Source organism: Lathamus discolor, chromosome 1, assembly GCF_037157495.1.
Source record: "Lathamus discolor isolate bLatDis1 chromosome 1, bLatDis1.hap1, whole genome shotgun sequence".
Lineage (NCBI taxonomy): Eukaryota > Metazoa > Chordata > Aves > Psittaciformes > Psittacidae > Lathamus > Lathamus discolor.
The window spans coordinates 11,807,012-11,831,966 of NC_088884.1; the positions used below are offsets into that span (position 1 = coordinate 11,807,012).

General features: G+C 40.8%; 1 protein-coding gene across 3 annotated transcripts in view; it reads right to left on the reverse strand.

Annotated features, from left to right (window-relative positions):
• TMEM117 (transmembrane protein 117) overlaps positions 1–21,899 on the reverse strand; it is a 230,536-nt gene extending 208,637 nt beyond the window's left edge. Inside the window, exons 1-2 of one of the 3 annotated variants that reach the window (XM_065664945.1) lie at positions 21,880–21,899; positions 15,865–16,169 (exon numbers count right to left, since the gene is read on the reverse strand). In XM_065664945.1, coding sequence (XP_065521017.1) covers positions 15,865–16,141 — 277 coding nt within the window. In that variant the 5' untranslated portion in view covers positions 16,142–16,169; positions 21,880–21,899. Of the gene's footprint in view, positions 1–8,484; positions 8,571–15,864; positions 16,170–18,563; positions 18,713–21,879 lie in introns of those variants that run through there. The other 2 variants (XM_065664953.1, XM_065664948.1) reach the window with 2 other exon arrangements.
• Positions 21,900–24,955: the final 3,056 nt, after the last annotated feature.

Sequence of the window (24,955 nt, forward strand, 5' to 3'; positions counted from 1 at the left end):
TGCTCTAATCTCTGTTTTTCAATTCCAGTTTAGTGATACTCGGCAATGACCTGTCAGAATAACGATTTCCTTCTTTTTTTTCCCCACATTGTTTGTTCTTTTCTCCTGAAACTGCACTGAAACGGATTCACAAGCTTATTTTTAAAAGCATATAGGGTTGCTTACAATGTATCACCCCAAAGCTTTTTTAAATAAACATTTATAAAGCATTTTTTACTCAGAGAGCAACATTTTGTCATCATCCATCTAGAAGTATCTACCAGTTTACAAATGGTCATTCTGGTGAGTAGTCCAAAAACACACTATTGCTGCACAGTAAATTGCAAACCTGAATGTAATATAAACATATAAAAATATACACAGAGTTGAATATGTTTATATATAAATAATTTAACATGTTTAAATACTAGAAAAGATGCAGAACAAATCATTCGACTGATTTGAATGAGCAATGCCCTTTTACATCAGACACATGGAGTTTGACAGAAAACAGCCACCAACAACTAACCCCAGTGCTGAACTGGAAATCAAAAAAGATATAGATTTGCCTACGCACTTTGCCAGAGATTTTCTACAGGACTAAGGCAATCAATGCTGCCTCTGGGACACAATGCAGGAAATGTAAGGGTCACTACTGAGCACGCATGCTGCACCATTGAAGACTTGCACAGTGCAAGAGAGAATCACAGAATCCCAAGGGTTGGAAGGGACCTAAAAAGATCATCTAGTCCAACCCCCCTGCAAGAGCAGGGTAACCTACAGTACATCACACAGGAACTTGTCCAGGCGGGCCTTGAATATCTCCAGTGTAGGAGACTCCACAACCCCCCTGGGCAACCTGTTCCAGTGCTCTGTCACTCTTACAGTAAAGAAGTTCTTCAGAGAAACAGCTTTACTTCTGCTCGAGACAAGAAAGTAGCCACTTGGTCAGTCGAAGGTAGCAGGAGGTGTTCTAACAGGAGGCAGCAGGTGTTTTAACAAAAAGAATTTGTGTCTCAAAGGAAGTGAAACAATGCTCATTTTAATTACAAAATTATCTAGACTTTCTCCTATGAGTATACCCTTTTCTGTCTAGACCCTCGCAGCAGATGCACACTTATATGCAGGCAGTTCTCTCTCTCAAGTTCTAATCAAAGAAGTCAAGTCTGCAGAAAAAAAGTAAACTGACCAGAGACAGGTTTCTGATGCAATCTCAGTATGTACAGGTTAAGCATGGGTTTTGTTTTATTTCTTGTATTCGATGAATATTTACAACTATGCTGACTCTTTGGACACTGTGACTAAATCTCACAGAGCACAAACAGGAACCCCAGGGGTTACAAAGCGTGTCAGCATTTCCAATGCACCAGACAAGTCAAGAACTGATGCTGTGGGACCAAGAAGTATATTCCAGTGACAAGCAAGTCAGCTGTCTAGCCTTAAATGAAATACAGAGGTACACTCTCGCACCTGAATATTTTCAGACTTGATGGGAAATTATGGTTTCATAAGCTATACAATTCTCAAATAGCATCTGTATATGCATCTGGATAGATGCTTGTCTGAGCACCAAAAAGGGATACAATCATCTAATCAAGTCTTTTATCAGTATTAATGTGTGTTGAATGCTGGTAATTATTCTACCAGACCCAAAACAGCCTTAGGGTTAGGCAGTCGTATTTCTAACAAGTGACTGACTCTGTGGCACTTGCAAGATTTTGCAGAATATTGTGCCCACTGTAACAAAAGCAGCTGACAAAACCTCAACTCCATTAACTTTGCCCCAGATTCCCAGTTGCCATATTACCCCTCTGCCCTCTTACCATGGGATGAAGTATACTAGCTATTTCTAGGTATTAGAAAATAATACTAGCAAAATACTAGCTATTTCAACAAATCTGTTTCATAATGGCACAGCCAAAAACAAGTGATATGGAATGAGCTTTCATTGGTTATAACATTTTCAAGACCTATTTCAATTTGAGGTTGAAGTTTCTAGATACTGAAAAATTCCTTTGTGGAAAAAAAGGTCAAGTTCCCTACTTTGATAGACAGGATTATATTTACAGAATTAAAAAGTGGAACTATAGTTTTGACTTCTTTTAACCATCTTCATATCAGACCTTTTATATTTGACATTTTTTCACACAGCTGAAGAATTCGAAGGAATCCCATGAAAATGTAAGTATAAATGTCTGTTTCATGCTGACAGCTTCCACTAATGCACAAATTCCTGCAATGACATAATATTAAGCATTGCTCATTAATCTTAATTTGCTTTTCTAGAAATAGTGCATCATTTGTTTTATGTGCGCTATGTAACCGTATCAAATGGATTATTTATTACATGCAAACTGAAAGAGCAGAAATCCACAATATCAGTTAAATTGCGACATTCACGGTACTCACATAACAACCATATTCACATATCTAGTAGTAACTTCAGAAAAAATGAATTTAAAATCATTTGATAATACATTATGGCAAAAGTAACTATACTAGAAATACATTGGATGGAGAAACTGTATCAACAATCAGTGAAATTTTTGACAAATTAACACTTCCACAGCAAGTTTCCTTTGGAGCTAAATCAGACACATAATAAAACTAAATCTTCATTACTAGAAAAAGCCAGAGCGTGGGTAGGTTCCATGGTAGAACACACAAAAACACTTTTTCATGGTAAGGGCTTTAAAAGCTAGTAAGGGAGGGGAATACTGTCGCTCAAAACTGTTTTAATTTTTCCAAATTTATACTTCTTTTATTCTGGTTTTGTCTTAAATTAATTATCAATATAATCATAAAAACAGTGTACAGAAATATGCATTACTATTCTTCATCTAGCATACTTATGTCTCCTTATTCAAAGCAAATATCTTAAACTGGCAGTTTATGCAGCTGCATATTCATTCAATACCACTAGAAGGTGCTCCTCTGTTGAAAGATAATTATTGCTGTCTGAATTGCTTCTCAAAGCTAATTTTCCTCTGATAACTGTGGTTCTGGCCAGTTGTTTACACAGACTGTAATTGCAACAACCGCCCCTGTTATACAACAGCAGGACCTTGTATGCCATAACCATTACCACAGCATGAGAATAACAGGTTTGTTATTGCTCATTTTCTTGATAGATCAGAATCCTAGCTGAGCAGGACTTCCTTTTTGCTGGAAGGCAAGGCAAGGAAATCGTGCTGGAGATGACACATTGCAAAGAGCCACAGTTTCTCTAAGTTTAGGAGTCATAGAATCATGGAAAAGACCTTTATGATCATCGAGTCCAACCGTAAACCTGACAGTGCCAAGTCCACCAAACCCATTCATGGAGTGACTTAGGGTAGAATGCACCCCCAGAGAGACATTGACACAGTTGTCTGAAGGCAGGAGAATCTAGTATAAAAAAAGCCGAAAGACAACCATACAAACATAAGCATATGATCGACACCAATTCCACACCAGCAGTATGAGGCCATCAAACCACATCTGGAAATCCAAGGATCAGTAATTCATATTTCATACACGACCTATATGAGCCTCAACCAAGTTAAGATTTAGTTCGATACCCAGAAATGCATTCTGCTAACCTCTGGGTACACAGAGACTGCCTCTGTAAGCTCTTTGCATACACAACAAAAACCTTAACTGAGAGCTGAAATAATGCAGTTTTTCTTTAAAAAAATTAAAATAAAAAATAAAAATAAAAAATAAAAATCTTCAGCCTGCACAATTTCTGAAGAGTTTTGTGTCATCTGCGATTGGGCAAGATTTTGGTGAGAAATGGGAAAGAAAAGGGGAAATGAGGATGGACTGACCACCTAAAGTGAGCTGACTCAGATGTAAACTTTGGACAAAGTCTAGAAGTAACCACTAATACCTGGGCATCCTTTGAGAGCCTACATTTCATCAGTTTCTTTAGCTCAGCTGACAGTGACTAGAAGGGACATTTACACTGCAAGAGGGTAAAGAAAGCGAGTCATCATGCAGTTCAAACTGTTTAAACCATTAAAATCTAAGGTCAACCCCCAGCAAGAAGCTTCCTGCTGGTAAGGAGACATACACATGGCCTTTCCTAAACTTCACTATCACCACGGAAGCAAGCAGAGTAAAATCCTCCATGGAAGCACTTTGCAAAAAACTGTTGCAAGAGGCAAGCTAACTAAGCTTAGAGGCTACTCAAACAGATTTTGATTCTTCACACGTAACTGAGTGATCAAAATCGAAATAACTAAAGAAGAAAGGTTCTGGTGAACTGCTTGTATTAAAGCCTTTTCTATGTACCTCAATATGCTAATTTGGCAAAAGGCTGTTCTCTGGAAAGCCTGTTTGATGCTACTACAGAAAAGCATTCCACCTCTAAAGGTACATCTGTCCAACTTTCAGATGGGTGATAGTTTACATAGTTCAGGATCTAGGAGAAAGAGAAATAATAAAGACATGCCAACGGTACGGCTTTCCAGTCCAGAATGCTTTATGCGCAGCATGACAATCACCTGCATTTTAATCTTCAAGTAGCCAAAAAAACCTTGCCATCCTCACACACTAGTGCCTTACAAGGAACAGACACAGAAAACAGTACATAGCACTTGTTTCCTTGAGGTTATGGAACATTTTCTCAGTTTTGCTGCTGAGCATTTCCAGCCTTTCAGAGAAAGATTTTTCCCTCTCAGAGTAAGGAATTCAAATGTCTTCATTCATTTTGAAGTTACATTTCTTTTATGAACACTTGTTAGACTACATTCAGTACATCTTATATGCCTTGAAAAATAACCATAAATTTTGCCTCAAGGCATTCAGAATGGTCACAAAATATCCAGACTCCTTGAGAGATCTAGTTATAAAAGTTCAATTTCAAATAATATGAATTATTCAGGCACAAAATGAATAGTGCCTTTCATAGTGGCAAAGACACCTAAGAGACACTGACATACTCAGGAATACACATGTTCTTCCTGCTCTGAAGAAGCAGTCTTTGAAGGACTTCACCTTTTCTTATTATAACACACAAGGAAGCAGCTAGAACAGGCTTAACTTACTTCCCTCAACCAGACAAAATAGTGTAAAGAAGGCTTTACATCTTGCGAGGGATAAGGTTTGTAACTAAAAATGAAAACTCGATAGATCTCAATGTAAGTAATGTGCAAATTCCTAAGTTTTTCTCTTTACTGTAATTGCATCAGCTGTCAATCTGATTTCCACGGCACTACCCACTGGAAAAGGTGAGTGAATAACCTGTGCTCTGCAGCAAATAGAGTAACTGTTCCAGGGGAAAAGTCCTGTCTGGAGTAGCTGATCTACCTGGAGGAACTTGTACAGTATCAGTGGAAACACAAGAAATACAAATGTACGAATTACTGCCAGAGGACACAATACCACATCAGAAATTTGTAGCCCATGTGTGACAACACCATGACATTTGAGACAAAAAGGCTTTTGGCTCTCTGGAGTTCATGGGTGTTGGTAGAGTGCTGAGGGTAAGACTTTTTCAGGTTTGTTGTGGGCCAACCCTGTGCCGGCAGCACCGCTGCAGTGTACCCTCTTAGACCCCTTTAACTCTTAAGAGACCCCTGATTCCTGCATTTCTTCTGGTGTGTGTCACTAGCATGGCAATCAGAAACACAGTCTCCAGAGAAGTTTGGGGTTTTATCTGCAGCCTCAGGGACGGAAATCTGTAGATATCCCCAAGACAGTGGTACTCCTTGAAAGTTTTACTCTGAATTTAGATAGGTCATACAGAAGTGATCTCTAATTTAGACAAACATTGTTCCACCTTTGGCTGCCACAATGAGGAGGCGCATGGGAAGCAAGCATGCCCCCAAACCATTACTTCAAAGTAATCTAATCTTTATTCATATTGATATTTCATATAAAAACATCAAGCAAAGCGGAAGGCATGGAGAAAACTACGCTCCAAGACTTTACATTTCCATTTGCTATGTGAAAATGATACAAAATTGAATGCTGTGTTAAGCCCTGAATTTCCCAGGTCAGGAACTCCACAGAAGCTCCACATAAAATGCTAATAATGCAAATGGCCAAACCCAACAAATTTCCCAGTATCAGAAGTAGGAGGATGAAGCAGTTAGTAAATTTGGGGGTTTGTGAGTATATGTGGAAATCTGAGAAGGATTTGCTTCTTAGTAACAGGTAGGCAGGAACAAAGACTACTGCTAACTACCTTTGTCTTCAAAATGACTGTCAAAGGCATCTAAAAATAGACTTATTTTTGTCTGAATTCTGAGCAAATTGTTGGGGAACTATTCTGGGAGTTATCAGTACAATCTTTACTATTCCTATACCTTTATCTTGGCATCCACAGTGTGCCACTGTCAGATACTGAGCCAGAAGCATCACTGGTTTAACCCATAAAGATTATAATATTTTAACATCAAATAAATCATAATACTAAATAGCTGATAATTGCATCTAAACCAGGTACTTTGCTATAACTTACTCAATGGTCAATTTGAATGTGCCAAAGATATTAATTTTACATAATTCCAGGTGATAGATATATACATCTATCAATGTGGATAAGGCAATGTGCAAACCATGAAAACATGGTTGTAGCTTGTCACTTTTCACTCCTGTCTTAACAAATGATTTTTTTATCTCTTTATTTGGATATATAACCCAAGAAATCTTAAATTCCCGCTTTGCTGAGCATAAGGGATGCTAGTTTAAACATGTTAAATGTTTCTGGATATTTATATCAAATAGGAAAACTGTTTTTCTAACTACCATTGTCATCATTAAAATACCATTACAGGCACTGTTAAATTACCATTCACATTTTTACTTGGAAGTCTTGCTCCCAAACATCTATACAGTCACCTGCTCCTAGGCTGTGCTGCAGAGATTGGGCTGCTGCACACACAAAGTGAAAGTCAGTTCTAATGAGGCCTTTATAATGGCACCGAGGAACCATGCCGGTGCTTGAGCAATAACAAGTGGGGTTATTTGTGGGTTACATGTTAAAGCATTCCTAAAAGGTAGGCATGTGACACATGGTGGAATTGCCTCTGCTTCAGACTAAAAGGCAAGTGTCTCTGGAATCATAGAATCACAGAATCATAGAATAGTTAGGGTTGGAAAGGACCTCAAGATCATCTAGTTCCAACCCCCCTGCCATGGACAGGGACACCTCTCACTAAACCATCCAACACAAGGCTTCATCCAACCTGGCCTTGAACACTGCCAGGGATGGAGCACTCACAACCTCCCTGGGCAACCCATTCCAGTGCCTCACCACCCTAACAGGAAAGAATTTCCTCCTTATATCCAATCTAAACTTCCCCTGTTTAAGTTTTAACCCGTTACCCCTTGTCCTGTCACTACAGTCCCTGACAAAGAGTCCCTCCCCAGCATCCCTATAGGCCCCCTTCAGGTACTGGAAGGCTGCTCTGAGGTCTCCACGCAGCCTTCTCTTCTCCAGGCTGAACAGCCCCAACTTCCTCAGCCTGTCTTCATACGGGAGGTGCTCCAGTCCCCTGATCATCCTCGTGGCCTCCTCTGGACTTGTTCCAACAGTTCCATGTCCTTTTTATGTTGAGGACACCAGAACTGCACACAATACTCCAGGTGAGGTCTCGGGAGAGCAGAGTAGAGGGGCAGGATCACCTCCTTCGACCTGCTGGTCACGCTCCTTTTGATGCAGCCCAGGATACGGTTGGCTTTCTGGGCTGCGAGCGCACACTGCCGGCTCATGTTCATTTTATCATCGACCAGCACCCCCAAGTCCTTCTCTGCAGGGCTGCTCTGAATCTCTTCTTTGCCCAGTCTTTGCCCAGAAACATGGTAGGTGGATAAGAACATCTCACCTTACTTTGGATTGGAAAGGACCTTAAAGATCAGCTAGTTCCAAGCCCCCTACCACAGGCAAGGACACCTTTCACGAGACCAAGTTGCTCAAAGACCCATTCAACCTGGCCTTGAACACTGGCAGGGATGGGGCTGCCACAGCTTCTCTGGGTAACCTGTTCCAGTGTCTCACCACCCTCATATTAAAGAACTTCTTCCTGATAACTAATCTAAATCCTGTCACTACTTGTCCTTGTAAAAAGTCCCTCTCCATATTTCTTGTAGACCCCCTTTAGGTACTGGAAGGCTGCTATAAGGCCATCCCAGAGCCTTCTCCAGGCTGAACAATGCCAGCTCTCTCAGCTTGTCTTCATAGGAGAGATGCTCCAGCCTTCTGAGCATCTTCATGTCCCTCCTCTGGACTCGTATGAACAGGCCCACATCCTTCTTATGTTTGGGGGTCCAGAGTTGGAGGCAGTATCACAGGTGTCAAATGCTATGCACAAGTTCAGGTAGATGACATTAGCTGCTCTTCCCTTATCCACCAAAGCTGTAACCCCATCATACAAGGTCACCAGATTTGTTGAGCATGAGATGGAAATTATAACGCTTTATCTGAACCAAGGTGTGAGAAAATTTGGATTAAAAGTCTTTTGTCTGTAAAAGCTTCACACAATCATTGATTCTCACAAGGAGTTACTCAACACTTACTGTTCATGTCTGAGTTCACCTTGCCCTGAGGCTCTGCTGCTAGGTGTACCCAGACGCCCAGTCTGCCCTGGAAGACTCCTTCCGCAGCAGGAGGCACCATGGAGAGTCTGAAAAAGCAAGAAAGTCTCTGCTGTTCCTGCCATCCCCTGGAAGAAGCTACTTACTGGGGAAAAGAGCACTGCCCCTTCTCACAGAAATAAATAACAAAGCAGAGAAGTCTGTTTTGCAGCATCTGAAATGAGGTTTTGTGCTTTGCCTGTCTCAGGAGTCACGTTTAGTAATATTGTGTTACTGACCCACCTACCTTCTAGGGAACAATCACTGATCCCTCCTCCTCAAAAGTCACTCTGGTTAGTGAGTACATTTATAGCTTTTTATTACTCTTCCCATGTGTAAAATATCTGTAAGAAGTGTATAAACCACACTCACTATTCGCTGAATAGTTCATAAATCCTAAGAACGTATTTAGATTTTTTTAAAGCACAGAATGTTGGTTTGGTTTGTTGGGGTTGTTTTTTTTCATTTGATTTTTTTTTTTATTATTATTAAAGAATTATCTAACTTTCTAAGACAGACTCACAGGCTGACTTGGACTCCCAACAGAATCACATGAAAAGAAATGTCTGCTATGTCAAGGACCTTCATGTCACTCTGACAGCATGAGGGGACCTTTGAAAAGACACAGCATGACCAAGGGAGTCACATTCTCCTTGGACTCTCAATGGGGCACACCGTGAGGTGTTGCTCCACACTAACATCCTCTCTATCTCCTTGCTGCATGGAATAAGGATAGCAGAAACTTGCCCCTGCACTAACTGGCACCTGCACTGTGCCCATCAGGCTGCTTCTGCTAGGAATAAGCTCACTTCTATTCCTGGAAATTGGGGAATGGAGACATATTATTCCTGTAAGTGGCAGGCATCATTCCAAACTCACTTCCAGTCTCAAATGGAAAGAAAAATCTGAAAGTCACATCAAAAAGATCAAAACACAGAGCTGACACATCAATATGAAGTAGCAATGAACTTATTTTTAGTTTTCAGTCACTGGATGCTAAATATTCCCCAGAGCCTTCCCATTATGGATAATCTGACACATGTAGCAATTCTCACAGTCTCATGCTGCTGCTTGGGGAATGGGGTACGCACTTCCAGTACAGTCAAAGCTTTCACTGAGGAGAGAATAATTTTTTTGTAGCTACTGCCTGTACCTCTTCAATTAAACTCTATAATTCACTACCCAGAGGTAATATGGTACAAGACTGATTCCACAGCTAACACTAAGAGCAGAGAACAGCAGTATTCCCGTTGAGCCTGAAAAGAAGCAGTAAGATGTTACAGCTCTTCTAAAAAAACAGCAGTAAAAGAAGAAATTAGGAGGACACTTGCATGCATTTCATTTATATTTGAAAGGTCATTCGTGGTCTCCTTCATGAATGATGTAAAGTTTATTTTAAACTGACATCTTAATTACTGGCAATGAGCCAGAGCTGGAATCTGATGAGCCTGCACTCATTCAGTAGCTGGCTGCGAGCTTCTCCCTTTTTATGTGTTTTGTTGATGATTCTGGCTCTCAGAAATGCTTGCTCACAGTCAGTTGTGCGTTATTATTAGCAAACCGTCAGCTTGGCCCCTTGGCACATATATTGTAGGACCAAAATAATCTTATTGTATTGCTTCAACATTTTAATGGAAACAAAAGAGGTGAATTGACTGTGAAGCTATCACAGTAGACCTTGAAAGCCTTCAACAGCATTAACTTGATATTGTTACTGAAATTCATGCTGAACAGGCTCTTGAAGAAAGTGGGGGGTTTTTGCCAGTTATCACATTAGTTGCTTTCTATTAGGCTGAAGTCATCAACAGAAAAGAAATAGCAGGAGCAAAGTTGCTGGGTATTAAGTGACAAATCCTATTGTAATGTAAGATTCAGAGCTGGCAACAGAAAAGAATATTCTCTATCAATCAGGCTAGAATTTTATGCAAGTATTACCATACATCCATCACTTGTTCCTGCACATGGTGGCACAACTGTTCATATAACTACTATCAAATAAGAATGGGAAACAATCTGGCTCAAAAACAACCATACAGAAATCTTATCACATCTCTTGGGTTTTTGTTTTATTTTGCAGGTTTGGGTTGGGTTTTTTTCCAAAACAGAGCACATTGGGTTCATCAGCTCTTGGTACTGAAGCACTGCTATGAAAGTGATATGCCACAGCAATACTAGCAGCAATACCACAACCCAGATTTTATACTAATGTGGCCCCTAATATATCAGGATACTAATTAATGATGTTTGTACTACTGTATGAATTTATCCTATGCCTGTTACCCACCTGACAGATACATTATTCTTATGTAGTGCACAATCATCTTGACTAAATCCCATTCTGACCAATTTCCTCGTGCAATTTGCATACAATGATTGCTTCAGTTGGTACACACTTTAACTTTCAGCATAAAATCAGGCACTGAGAAGTCTGTTTATAATAGGTTTTCAATATCTTTTAAAGCTTTCCAGATAAATGTGTTTGACAAAAACATAACAGGTCCTCAGCGGGTGTTTTGTTTCAAACTGTCTATCATGAAATTGCTCCCAGCATGGCATTACTGTCCATTAAAAAATTCACAGCATTAGTGTGTACCCACATCTCAGGGCAATTCTTACAATGACTGCTTTATTTATTCACTCCAGTGTCTGTGAAGCTCAGATTACCATTTAATTCTAAGCAAACTGCTAACTGTGAACATTTGTAAGCGAGCAGCCCATTAAATTCAACATTTATTCAACATCTCTAATTTGCCTGCAGTATTATGATGATTCCCCTGTTTTAAGAAATACGGCTTTAGTTCTATATATCTTATTTTCCATAACTTAACACATTAAGTATTTAGTTTCCTTCCCCATCATTAAAAAGGAACTTACAAATATAAACCTAGGCACACTCACTGGCAATTGAATAAAATCCGGTCGCTGTAATAACAGGGTTTTAATCAGATTTTAATGGGTCTTTATAACCACTAAGAGTTAGAGAAATGGGCAGGTAGATGCATGTTTTGTAGTAAGCATGTTTTAAAAAACTGGTGCATTTAATATGCAGCATAAGATAAGGATTATTACACATGGAAAGCGGTCAAAGCCAAGATGCTGGACTGAAAAAAATTTAGCTATTATTTTTCCAAGTATACTGCCCAGTTATATATAGTGCTAAAAGTCTGCTCAAATGAAAGACTATTTTAAATGTATATGATTGATCATGTTCATATGCATTAATGCAAAAGGCACAGCTTGAACTTTGGGCCAAAAAACCTCCCACTGAACTCAGAATTTGGTCCTGAGGTTGGAGTACAGAAAAGCAACTGTACATATGTTGAGAAGGTGTCAATTAAAACATACAATTTCTACACACTAAATACTGTTATTTTCCAGACAGTGCCCCAGAGCAATATGAAAAATGTGCAAGAATTTATTCAAGAATTTCTTTTAAGTTGGGATTTAAGATCCGAACGCATTTTCTGAGAGCATAGTGTCATCAGATGGGGTCGGTTTGTAAGCTCTTTCACTTTTCATAAAGCAGAAAATAAAAACCAAGAAATCTCTAAGTAAGCACAAAGAAATTACCACTTTTCCTGCCTCAAGTAACTCCCTCATGCAGAACAAAAAATAACAGGGATATATATATCTTTACTTTTTATTTCCCCAAACTTCCGATATTCATCTATGACCTTTCGCTTTCCATTGCAAAATGAAAAGCATGGCAAACACAATACTTAACAAAATAGAAGATACGCTTAGTAATGAATCAAAAAAATACAGTGGGTAACAGCCAAAAGAGAGTTTTCAAATACCATTTGTTCTGACCATATGCCATAAAGACATAAAGAATGCACTAGATAAAGGCTGTTTTATTTGGAATTATTTATCACAGGAGATGTTTACCAAATGAAGCAAGTTATTTCTTGACTGAGGAGCAAGAAATGGAATTGTTTTCTAATCTTAAGTCACGAGCAATGCCTTGAAGGAGTCCCTGAAGAGGTTACTGTTCAAGGGTTGCACTGAACCTTATCAACAGAAAACATCCCATCATGTCCTCTAGTTGAGATCTTTATTTCTCAACAAATAGTTTACCTGCTCCATTATCTTTCCATGAACTCAGAGAGATGAAGCCTAAATAATGTTTCCAGCACCCTTCTCTTTCCACTTTTAGAAATGCAACATACCTGAACTTATTTCTATTATTTTTATAGTTCATGATGGTCATGGCTACCAGACAGTGGCTGTCACAGACTGTAAACTGTATTATGACATAGGCCTGGCTACACTGTTTTTCTAGTTCATAGGCAAACTCAGCAGCAAGAAATACAGAAGACAGGACAAAAGAACAGGAAGGGCACGGAGAAAGAAAATCCTTTCCACTCCTCTTCATCTAAAGCAAGATGTGCAGACTAATCCTTTTCAATTTGAACCTGCAGCCTTCACCATGAGCCAAGATCTGACAGGGGAAGATTGACTGATGCTATTTGGTTACCTGACTGCAGGAAGTTATATACAGGACACAAAAAATCAACCAGTCACAATTCCCTCTATAAATGGAATTTAGCAGAGAAAAAAATAAAAAAATGAACAAAGATTAAAAATAGAATGGTTCCAAGCAATTATACATGAAAAAATAAAGGATTAAACAGAAAAAAAAAAAAAGAAAAAAAATACAGAAGTAGCAGCTACTTAAAAAAGATAGACCAGGGAAATCACAAACAATAAGGAGGTGAATTCCCAAAGTGCTTGATGCCAGAAGATCCAGAGGGCATATTCAACAAGGATCTCGATAAAATGAGGGATTTCTAGGCAGTGAAGACATTAAAATAGTCACAAATAACTTGCAGAAAAGCTTTTAGCATGGGCTGTACAAATCTTCTGGAGATCCAGAGAGACACTCAAGTTGTAAACCCACATCATCATCTCATCAATGCGATCGCTATCCACACTAACTAGTTTACAGCTAGTATGGCCACATCAATCAGCAATACAGTCAGCTCTTCAGTCACACAGACTGCCATCTGCTCGCAGTGTATCACAAGCAACAGCATATTTCCACTGACACACTGTGTGGGTGCAGTCCCACAGCACTTGAGCCAACACAAGGTAGGGCTGCCATGGCCCCCAGCTATCTTGGCGGCACAGTCTTTGGCTGTTGCATCAGCATTGGCACTCAAGTAATCACATCAGTTTAAGGAGCTGCTGTAGATGACAGAAGAAGCAATTGGTTTTCCATGGGATCAGCTGCCTGAGCTGGCTCACTGCTCTGTCACATTAACAGCAGCACTGGCTTGAGGAAGGCACCAAAACAATGTGGCTGTGTTTAGGAAGAGAAGACTGCGGCAGATTGGTTCAAACTGCCTGGAAACTCAATATGCAGCAGCTAGCCTCCAATCAGTTTGTAGCTACACCCATACTGGTCATCCAGACCACAACCATAAATATCCATAAGCCAGCACTGCCATCAGAGGTAGGAATCTCTTGCCTGTAAGTTTCCTCCCAATGCTGATCCCATCTGTGTGCTGCCACAAATATCAGTATGATCAGAGATATGATCCTCACTGAAATAAAAGATGGGTACTACTAACATGTGTGAGTTCCCTATCCTGTTTCACCGAGCAACTGCATAAGAGTATGAAGCAGCAGACACTGAAGGCTGGGCAGACCGTCTCCTTTTGGCAGTAATGCTGATCCAAGCTGCTTTAAAATTTATGTAAAGCTACATCCTCTCTGTGATATATACTTACAAATCCAGAAGGAGTTATCATACTAACCCACCTAGATAAAAGACAGAGAATTACTCTGTAATCAGACTAGGACATATTCCCAAAAGAGAAAAACTTACATGTCTCGAGGAAGCCACATCCTATAACAACTTGTTCCACTGATTTTCTAGCCTTTCAGTTAAAAAAATTAAAAGTGCTGGCTATTTGCCACTTTCAAGCACTGGACCTCGCAATACATTTGCCAGACTGAAGATACTGTCCTTCAAGTCAAATCTGAGCAAATCCCCCTCTAATCTTCCCTTTATCTTCTCAATCTCTCGCTATAGGGCTTATTTTTCAATTTTATAATCAGTTTCCTTACTTTTCCCTGATCTTTTCCAATCTAGCAAAATAATTCCTCAATTGTGGAAGCCAGAATTGAAAACATTATTGCAACAGTGCTGGTTCCAGAGCCAAGGAAGTAAGGTAAAATGTCCTCTCTATGAGGACATTCTACATTCACCATTACATTATGCTAAAATGTCCACCAAATAGCCTTCAAGATGCTCAACTATTTTTCAGAATAAGTTCTTCAAGAGAAGTCTGTATGATGAGAAGTCTCTTAATGTGGCTTTGCTTGTTCATTCCTTGACATAACAGCTTTACATTTGATTTATTGAAACAATAGTGCCTTTCTCTCTATCTTAATAGAACAAGACAGATCAAGGAAATGGCCTATCGCTCATGTGCTTCGAGGTGTTCCAGTAACCATACATCCTGAAGTCTTGCAGCATAAGAATATAGGGCTAGTCTACTTAAACCAGCAATGACAACTGGTATCAGATGTTTCAAAGAACAATAAAGCTGGTGGGAGTAAAGTAATCATTTCCATGATTTTGACTTATCTCTAAAACTTAGACACAGCCTTGAGCCCTCAGATGCAACATTTTCTACATTCACTACATGATTCAGTTAAGACAGTGATTGACTATTTTGTATCTCTGTATGTATACATCTAAGTTCCCAGTCTCAGAATCTAATTCAGGGTCATTCCATTCCTTTCAGTCAGTCCATGTGCAGTAAGTTCCCCAGTTACTGACATGTTTTCTTCCATTTCCTACCTTTCCATTTCACTGAGTCACTCCTGTACTACAAGACAGACAGGTTCTGCTTCTCTAGAATTCCTGTTTTGACATGGGAAGCTCTACAGCACAACTCTGCCAATACTAACAGGCTCTGCTTCCACTTAATGTGCCTTTTGACAATACACAGTGTCACTGCCTCAAGGAACAATGTCTTTTCTGCACATTGCTGAGAAAATTTAATCATGATATTTAAAAATCTGTCTGAAGATGCAAAGAAGTATTTTTATAATATTGAAAACCACTGACCTCTCAAGTATTTAAAACATGCCAGCTTTCACTATTTTTAGTCCTTTTTGTGAATTATGCTCATAAGTAGACATGGCATTAACTTCCACAATGACATAAGCTTTGATGTACTGAGTACTATACAGCTCTAAACAGTTGAAGTGATTAATAGCAAAGCTTACAAAATTGCAGTGAGTAGAAAGCTAAAGGGAGAAGTCAGAAAGCCATTACTGAGAAGTCAGTAGGCGCATCATGTAACTTACCAAACAGGCGCTGATGGAAGAGAAATTTCCCAGCTATCAGTCCTGTGAGAATGGCAAGCAGCCACAGAAACACCTTCAAAAATCTCCAGCCTCCTCCTTCAGGGTATTTATTTGTTACGAAGGAGAAACAATTACCAACAACAATAACATTGGCTTCTGTCTGACTGTGAGATACTGGGTCCTCGGCAAATATTAAGAAGTTAAAGAAGATCACCAAGTAAGCCACAACTAAGCGAGACCACGGGTGCTGGAAGTAGTAGCGGAAGTCTTTATCCATCCTCAGACACTGCAGAACTGTTCTTTGCCTGTATGTAAAGACACAAATGCACAATGTTATACGGACCCAGAATTCTTAGAGCTTAGCAGATACCTGCACATTACAAAAAACATGTCACTGTAACCTTGTCATTTATTTTTAACACTTCAGGTTTGACTAGCAATGGAAGTTTCAGTTAAAAATAGTTAGAGCCCAGTACTGAAAAACTGAAATTCGTGCCCATTCCAATGTAAAAACAACAAACAAATATATATACCTTATAGCACAGGAGTTTTAGTCTCAAACATTACTATACTACCTCTCTAACATTACAGCTCCATAATGGGGCATGAAAATACAGCTTGTAAGAATGTGACAGGGTACATGAAACTCAGAGTGCCTTTCCTGCCACATTCCAAAAAATGCAACACAGATTTCACACATCATAGAAGCACAGAATGGTTTGTGTTGGAGAGGACCTTAAAGATCATCTATTTCCAACCCCCCCTTGCTGTGGGCAGGGACAGCTTCCACTAGACCAAGTTGCTCAAAGCCCCGTCCAGGCTGGCCTTGAACACTTCCAGGGACGGGCAGCCGCAGCTTCTCTGGGCAACCTGTGCCAGGGCCTCACCATCCTCACAGTGAAAGATTTTTTCCTAACACCTCATCTAAATCTACCCTCCTCCATTTAAAGACATTCCCCCCTGTTGCACCACTACTTGTCTTCATAAATAAAGTCCCTCTCCAGATTTCTTGTGGGCCCCCTTAAAGTATTGGAAGACATAAGGCTCTAAGGTCTCCCCAGAGCCTTTTGTTCATCCTAAGCCTAAAGTGAATCTTTCTCCTAATAGAAGAAGGGTGGAACAAGCCCCCAAGTCCAGTAAAGTTTTCTACTGCCTCATTTCCTGGAAGCTTACAAGCATGTATCCCAGGAACATCGGAAACTTGTGGTTATACGAAGGACTAACATGATGGAAAAGTCGCTAGAATTAATCCTTGCGGGTCAGGCAAGTCTGTGGAAATTTTCCATTGGCTTCAGGGCATACACCTATAATTAAGCATGCTTTCAAACTCAGAAAGTAAGAGTGCCCTGAGCACAGGCTGCTTTGTATGAATACAGAAAACGTATTTTGAAACTTGCCTGCTTATGAAGTACTGCTATGGAAAAATGCAGCTGAGCACGGCAAATGTTTCAGTTCTTGGCCATTTGATTTCGCTTATTCACAATCAATTAGTTGTTTCACCCTGTTGAACCACTTTATATGCACAAAGATACAAGGCCTTTGTGTTGCGGAACACCACAGCTATTCAAGGGACACAGAGTGTAGGAAGAAATAAGACAAAAATGAGTATCTAATAATATTGCTTGTTTATTACTGCATGATCCTCGGAGGATACAGTGTACTTAACTGAACGCTACAGATTTTTGCAAATGTCATATGCCCTGCAGGAGAAAAATACCCAAACCCCAATCGCAGCAAGACCTGAAAAACCCAATCAATTACTCATCCCTTCTGGGACTTCTGACTAAGTCTCACTTTGCAAACTTACAAACGGCTTGAATTACAACATTTCCCTTTAGGTAGTCCCTTTTAAAATTATCGAACGCTATAATCTGATTTAGATTTCTAAAATTACAAGGAATCCTGTACCCATTAAATCAAAAAGACAAAACAACCTCCCAGCAGACTCACAAAACTCATTCTGCAAATATTAAAAATTAATCATGTCCCATTATGTATAAATTACACATGATAAAAAAAGGGAGTTAAAAAGTTGGCACAAGGAACTGTCAGCCCTTTGAAAACTTCATGAATAAAACGTTTTAAAGCAAGGGTCATTGGTCCAGCAGCCTAAGAAAATACCACTTTGAGGAGAGTATACTGCCTTTACAGCCATAAGGATGCCCCAGACTGTTTAATGTTACCCCTTATTCTTGCTTATGGGGAAAAAAAAAAAAAAACAAAATCAAACCAGTTAAGGTATTTCCTTATGTATATCAACTATCTTAAAGCCAGAATGGAGATAAACAACTGTATGTCCTGACAGTTTTGGCAGCTGCCGAATACCCGAGAGTTATTAGACACCCAACTGAAGCCGCCAGGTTCCTAGGAAGCGTTTTATAGCATAAGCAGCCAATATTAGCAATAGCAGCAGCACCAAATCGCTAATAAAAAGCCAGCTCTTGACTACCTCCACGCCAAAAATGTGGGTACCAAGCAAGCCGCGCACCACATCGCCCATCTCAACCTGTTAAATCGACCCAGTTCCCCTTGCCCCCGGCGCAGACCCGGGGACCCGCGGCCGCGTCACCCCTCGCAGCTGCCGCCGCCGCCCCGCCGGGGCACAGGGCCACGGGCCCCGCAGCGCCGCCGGGCCGGTGCTGCCTGCCCGCCCGCTGCCCGCCGCTCGATGCCCGCCGCCCGCCGCCCGCCTCACTCACCGCGACGGGGGATCCGGCGCCGCGGGCGCGGTGCTGCTGAGGCGCGGCTCCGTGCTTGCCGTGGTGCGGCTGCCAGCAGCGGGCCAGCCCGCTCCGCTCCGCTCCGCTCCGCTGCGCGCCGGCGGCCGCCAGCAGCTGCCCGAGGCCGGCACGGCCCCCACAGCCCCTCGGGCGCTGACAGCGGCGCTGGCGCTGCCGCGGCGTCCCGCCCCCCGGCCGCCGCGGGAGGGAGCGGCTGCGGCGGCGGCTGTGCCCTGCCCCTCCCCTCGGCGCCGCTCCGCACCGCTCCGCTGCCGGGCGCGGGTGAGCGCCGGCGGAGGGAGAGCGGCCCCGCCGGCCCCGGGGGTGCCGCAGCCGCGGCGGCAGCGCTGCGGAGCCGTCCCGGTGCCCCTGCCCGTCCCTCCCCCGGAGCCTGCCAACGAGGACCCGAAACGTGCTCGGTATTCCCTCGGGCGGCTTTACCCACCCTGAGAAATGGTGGCCTGGGAGCCACGGGGACTTATCCAGCCGGGGGGGGTGAGCCAAACTGGAGCGACGCTCAGCTCCCGCCAGTCGGACTTGGGTAAATTAGCTGCAGATCATTACAAATAGGGTAAATGCAGGGTCAGATCTGGAGGTGTGTTACCCCAAAGCAAAACCACAGGGTTGGCAATAAGAGATCACTCAGGAAGATTTCCGAAAACTCTACTTTGGGAGGTCTATATCCCTTCTGCTTACATAGGAGGGCAATATCACAAGGCCATGGCCAGTCTCCAGGGTGCACGCACTGTCGGTATTGTCACTGCCCTGAGAAAAACGCCTCCGTGCAGCCTGACAGAGTTGTTGACATTGCACTTCAGCCGAATTGTCATCCAAAGCCTTTTTATACGGGATGTAGTCCCTAGTGTCAGTGTGCTGGTATTGCTGACATCCCTGGAAAACGTTTACAGGATGCTCTTAGCATTGCTTTATGACTGTCTGTTAATGCAAAATCTGCTAGTTCTCATCATTGCTAAAGATAATAGGTAAAATAAACGAAGTTGACAGACAGCCCCACGGCAGGGAGGTTGGAACTAGACCAGCACAACCAGAACAATCACCAGAAGAAAACTTGTAAATCACTTCTGTATTGATGGAAATACAGTTTTATATATTTTTTGTAAATACCTGGATTGAAGGTATCTGACATAATCACGTTATCTTCCTCAGTGGAATAACCTATAAGACCCTCAATTTTATATAGAAATACGTAATGTTCAGTATTTAACACTACCCCTTTCCCCCCAGCTATCTTTACAGTAAGCGGAAAATTAAAATATTCAGAGAGAAAAAGTCATCATGTGCAATGAGAGAGTATAGGAATCCAGTGTACCGCACTGCCTGTTCATGCAACAGTTCTGTGTGCACTGCCACACTTGCAGAGCTCAGACTCCTTCTGTTCAACAAATGAGAATTCACAGAGAAGGAGGCAGCACCCACCACAAAAGGGATCACATTCTTCCTGCACCTACACACTAAAAAAAATCTCTTCAGCTCTGATGGAAACCCATGCTATGACTGTAAAGCATTCGCGAGCATCTCAGAGAGTAAATCAGAGAGCAAGTTTTTTAAACCACTAAGTCAATCAAATTAAAACCATGTACCTTTCTAGTAAAGTAACCAAAAGCGTAAGTGCACCTTATACCTCCCCCAATTTCATGTTGCAATTCATCTCTTAGAGGAAGCTATTTTTTTTCCCGAAAAAAGTGTAATATTTCATTCATGTATTAAAAAAGCTGGACCACTCCTATTCCTTTTTTCTTTCTTCTTTACATCAAGCAATCAAGATTTAGTTGGTTAAATACATACCTGAACAGCAACAGCTAACAAACAATCTAAGCCAACAAGACTAACTGGGCTCACTCAACCAGGAACTGCCAGGAAAAGAAAGATATAAACAAACTCTTACCTATGAAACTGTCAGCAAGTGAAAAGGCCAGCAGTAAAATAAGTTGAACCTAAACCGCACATTGAATCAGGGCAATGAGTCACCTTGAAACACTAGTTTTGATACTTGTGAATGGAACTATTTTACCAGCACTCCTATTATAAAACAGCACTTGTGTAAAGTCTATTGTTTTACATTCAGTGTCCAGCAGAAATTGCTACTTCAGGATCCATTCCTGTAGAGTCATTTTATGCTCAGATATAAGGAATCAGCCTTCTGCACATTAGTCTGTAACTGGAAAGTTCTCATACAAGACTCTGCTGTCTCAGACAACTCTGGTGCAGGAACACACGCCAAGTTACAGCATGTTCCAAAATAACGATGCTGTACTAAGAGACAGGTTTCCGTGCTTTTCTATGCCAAAGCAGCAGTACTAGTTTTGCCAGTGGAAAAGCTCAAGGTCCAAACTAAAAAGACTCATGTAATCACTCTATTCAAAAGTAAAATAAAGATAAAATACAATTCAACATAAAATCTTGTGTATCCAGAGCTGAAAGATAATTATAGAGACTGGGAAAAGATGCTGCAGCTTTGTCTGAGAAAGGTCTCTGATATTCCATGTTATCTATACTGACTATGTGCTTGGCTGCTTGATCCATGAAACCGGGGGTCACTTAACACCCATGACTTCTCAAAGAATCACAACATTGCTGAGGCTGGGAGATTCTCTAGCCCATCACTCCGCTTAGAGCAGGGCTGTGTCCAATTGGGTTTTCTATGTGTCCGAGGCTGGAGACACCACAACTCCTCTGAGAAACCTGTTCCAATGTTTGACCACCCACACAGTAAAAAAGGGTTTTTAATAAGCTAAATGGATATTCCTGTATTTCCATTCGTGCCCGTGGCTTCTTATCCTTTCACTGGAAAGCACTGAGGTGAGTCTGGCTCCGTCTTCGCTCCTCCTAGCAGGCTTTTAGGCACATCAGTAAGATACTCTCCCTTCAGCCTCCTCTTAAGGTTATACAGTCCCAGCTCTCTCAGCCTGTCCTCCCACTCCTTTCATCTGTGGTTTCACAAATGACTCTTTCCTGGCTTGCTTCTTGGAAAAAGTACTTCATTCCCCTGGGATTGTGCTTCTAATGTATTTTTCTTACATTCTGGAGGCATGGGTTGACCCTGGCCAGCAGGTGAGTGCCCACACAACTGCTAGCTCACTCCTTCCACCTCCTCCCCAGGGAGAGAGAATAGGAGAAAAAGACAGGGGAGAGAATAGAAGAGAAAGAGAGAACGCTCATGGGTCAGGATAAAGATGGCTTAATAAATGAAGGGAAAAAGTGAGAATTAATAAAATGTAATAAGTGAGGATAAAAACAGAAAAAAAAAGCAAGTGATGTTAAGGCAATCACTCACAAGCCCTCAAGCAGACCGATGCCTGGTCAGTCTTTCGCTCTTTGAAGCCAACCCCAATCCCACACTTTTTATCAACCCAGGTTTATTGCTGGGCATGATGTCGTACAGTATGGAGTGTCCCTTTGGTCAGCTGGGGTCAGCTATCCTGTCTGCCTCCCCCCAGATTCTTGCCCATCCTCAGCCTACTCGCTGGGGTGGGAGTGTGGGCAGGGTGGGAAGGAAACAACCTTGATCCTGTACAAGCACTGCTCAGCAACAGCCAAAACATCGGCATGTTTTCAACATTGTTTTAGCCACATACCCAAAACACAGCACAGTTATCACTGCTGTGAAGAAAGTTAACTTAATCCCAGGCCAGATCCAGTACACCTGCAAAAAACATCCTCGGAACAAAAGATTCCTGCCTTTGAAATTTCACAAAGTTTTGGCAACCCCTTTCAGCTATACCACTTCAGGTCTATTCATTATCTGCATCTCCAGCTTGTTTCTTACTGTCTAAAAGAAGAAGAAGCAGCACACTGAAAAATGAAACAGTGGAGAAGAAAATGAACCTAACAACAGTTAATGTACAGCTAAAGAGTTAAATAATTTAAGAACTTAGAAGAAAGTAAAACAAAAATATATATCCCATGGAAAGTAAGAATGTTAAGTTAATCAGAGATAATGATATTGCAGATACTAGCACTGCTTTCCTAGTAAATGTGGAAAACAGAATCGCCTAAAAGAATGTGGAACAGCAACAGTGTTTCTATTGCATATTTGGAAAACACAAACAGTGTTTTTCACATTATGTAACATGGAAATACTTTCCATTAAATCAATAATATGAAAGGATAGTAAACACAAGCAACATAAATTAAACATTTATTTTAAAATGTCAGGTTGAAGAATTATTAGAAAAATAAATGAAAGATGTGGTAGTCGGCAATGTTAATCATTAGTTTCCTAACAACTTCTGAAATGCTGAGGAAATTTCATAGAACTAGAAAAGAGTTAATGATGTAACAGTATTTAAAAGGTGAATAAGATGAGCTACTTAATTACAGGCTTCCCAGGCTGACGGCAAGCACTGGAACATATACAGGAGAGGCAGATCCAGCTCTCAGTTAATGAAAGAAGGGGAAGGGAGAAGAACTGCAGTAAGCAAATGGAAAACAGTGGCACAGGCTGTGTAGCCATGTGATCCCCCTCTTCACACATACACACACACTGCAAATCAGAGTAGTCACCAGATCTGGTGGTGGCCTGACTAGTGCCTCTGTTTCTGCAAGAACAACCAGCAGTAATACAAGCTGACAGAACACACTCTTCGGAAAACTTTCTGATTACACTTTAGGGTCTAATGCATTTGTCTGGGTAGGTCAGTACCAATATACATATACCTGAACTCCTCAAGGTATTTCTGTGATCAGATACCTACTGACATTTCAAGGGAAGTATAAGAATAACACAAAATCAACATTGTACACAATACACAGATGAACTAGTAGGCTTCCAAGTCACAATAAAGGACCTTATTTCTGGTTCTATTTAACATTTTTCAGCAATGAAACGAGAAAGAGATTGCAAATTACCCAAGACTAGGAATAATGGCAAAAGGACACATTTCTGATACTAAACTTCTGGACACTTTGACTTATTGGGTACAAGCTAATACATTTCAAACCAAATGTAAATGTGATAGGAACAAATTATACCTGCTGTTTCTATAAGGCAGAAAAAAGGGGGGAAAAGAGATTGGATGCAGATTTTAACAAATACGAATCTAGCTAAAAATGTAGGATCTTGGGATCTGGATGATTAGTATGCATTTTTTGATTCTTGTCAAGCAAGTTCTAGTTTGCCAAGATGAATTTAAGGGATGATTTCATCATTTTTGATATGTTAAATCACAAAAATAAAATTTTGAGCAGAATTTATTACATATATCTAATTTTGCAATAGCAGTGGGACTTGGGACAAAAAGCAGTAGGAGAAACAGAATTTAGAGCGACCTTTTACATACCATGAAACAGAACTCTATGTACATTATATAAGGCTTATCAACATTAAAGCAGAAGCTGTACTGGGGGGTTTTGAAGATGATAGTTGAATGATAACCAAAACTTAAACCTGAATGAAGTACTTTTGTTCATCCAGACCAAATTTACTCCAGGCAAGCATGATACTACTTCAAATAATCTACATTGATTAGATAAAAATCACTAAAGAACTGTCTAGTGAGGTGAATTTACACAATTGATTAAATACCTTTTAAGTGCATCTGCTGGCCATATGGATGCTTTCAACTGATAGAATTACATGTGACTTCTGTACCAGAAAAGGAAAGGAATAATCAGCTCGCAGCTACTTTGATAGTTCCATACACAGAATTAGAGGAAACGCAAATTACGAAAAAGTGGAATCTGAGCTCAGCCTTTCATGGACACTGCCTAACCATGCTGTCCAAGTCTATGGCAATGGTAGAAGAAGACTTCAGCAGGGCAGAATTAAAGCTGGAAGACAAAAGGTCAGAAAAAATAGTAAGTGATAGCATAAGGTCTTTGGGGAAGAAAAAATGTTTTGCTGTTGCTGAACTCTAGCAAGAAAAATACAACATCACATGTTTTATTTAGTATGAGCTGTACACTCTTTCTGTATAAGCAGGCCTCAGATTAATCTAACAGGAAAATAATTGAAGCTTCATTGGTTTATTCAATACTAAAGAAAAATTTGACGGAAAATAATGACAGTTAATTTGTTAAGCCCATGAAAAACCATAGGATGAAAAAAATCTCATGTTTTCAACTACTATAGCTCATTATGTTCTTCCAAAATGTAGTGAACAACTGTACTTTGTGTAACTACCGTATAACAATACATTGCCGCTGTATAAATGAAACCCAAACACCAGGCTTTACTGTGTTGTCATATAAATTCCCTGTGTCTCTATCCTGTTTCTATTAGAACAAAAATGGGTGTAGCATGGCACAAAAATTTTTCATCTGGACAAAAGTACTGCTTATAAACTCAAGCAGAGTGTCGTAACTCAAACAATTAGGTTACTTAATTTTCAGATCTCTGCACACCTGGAATT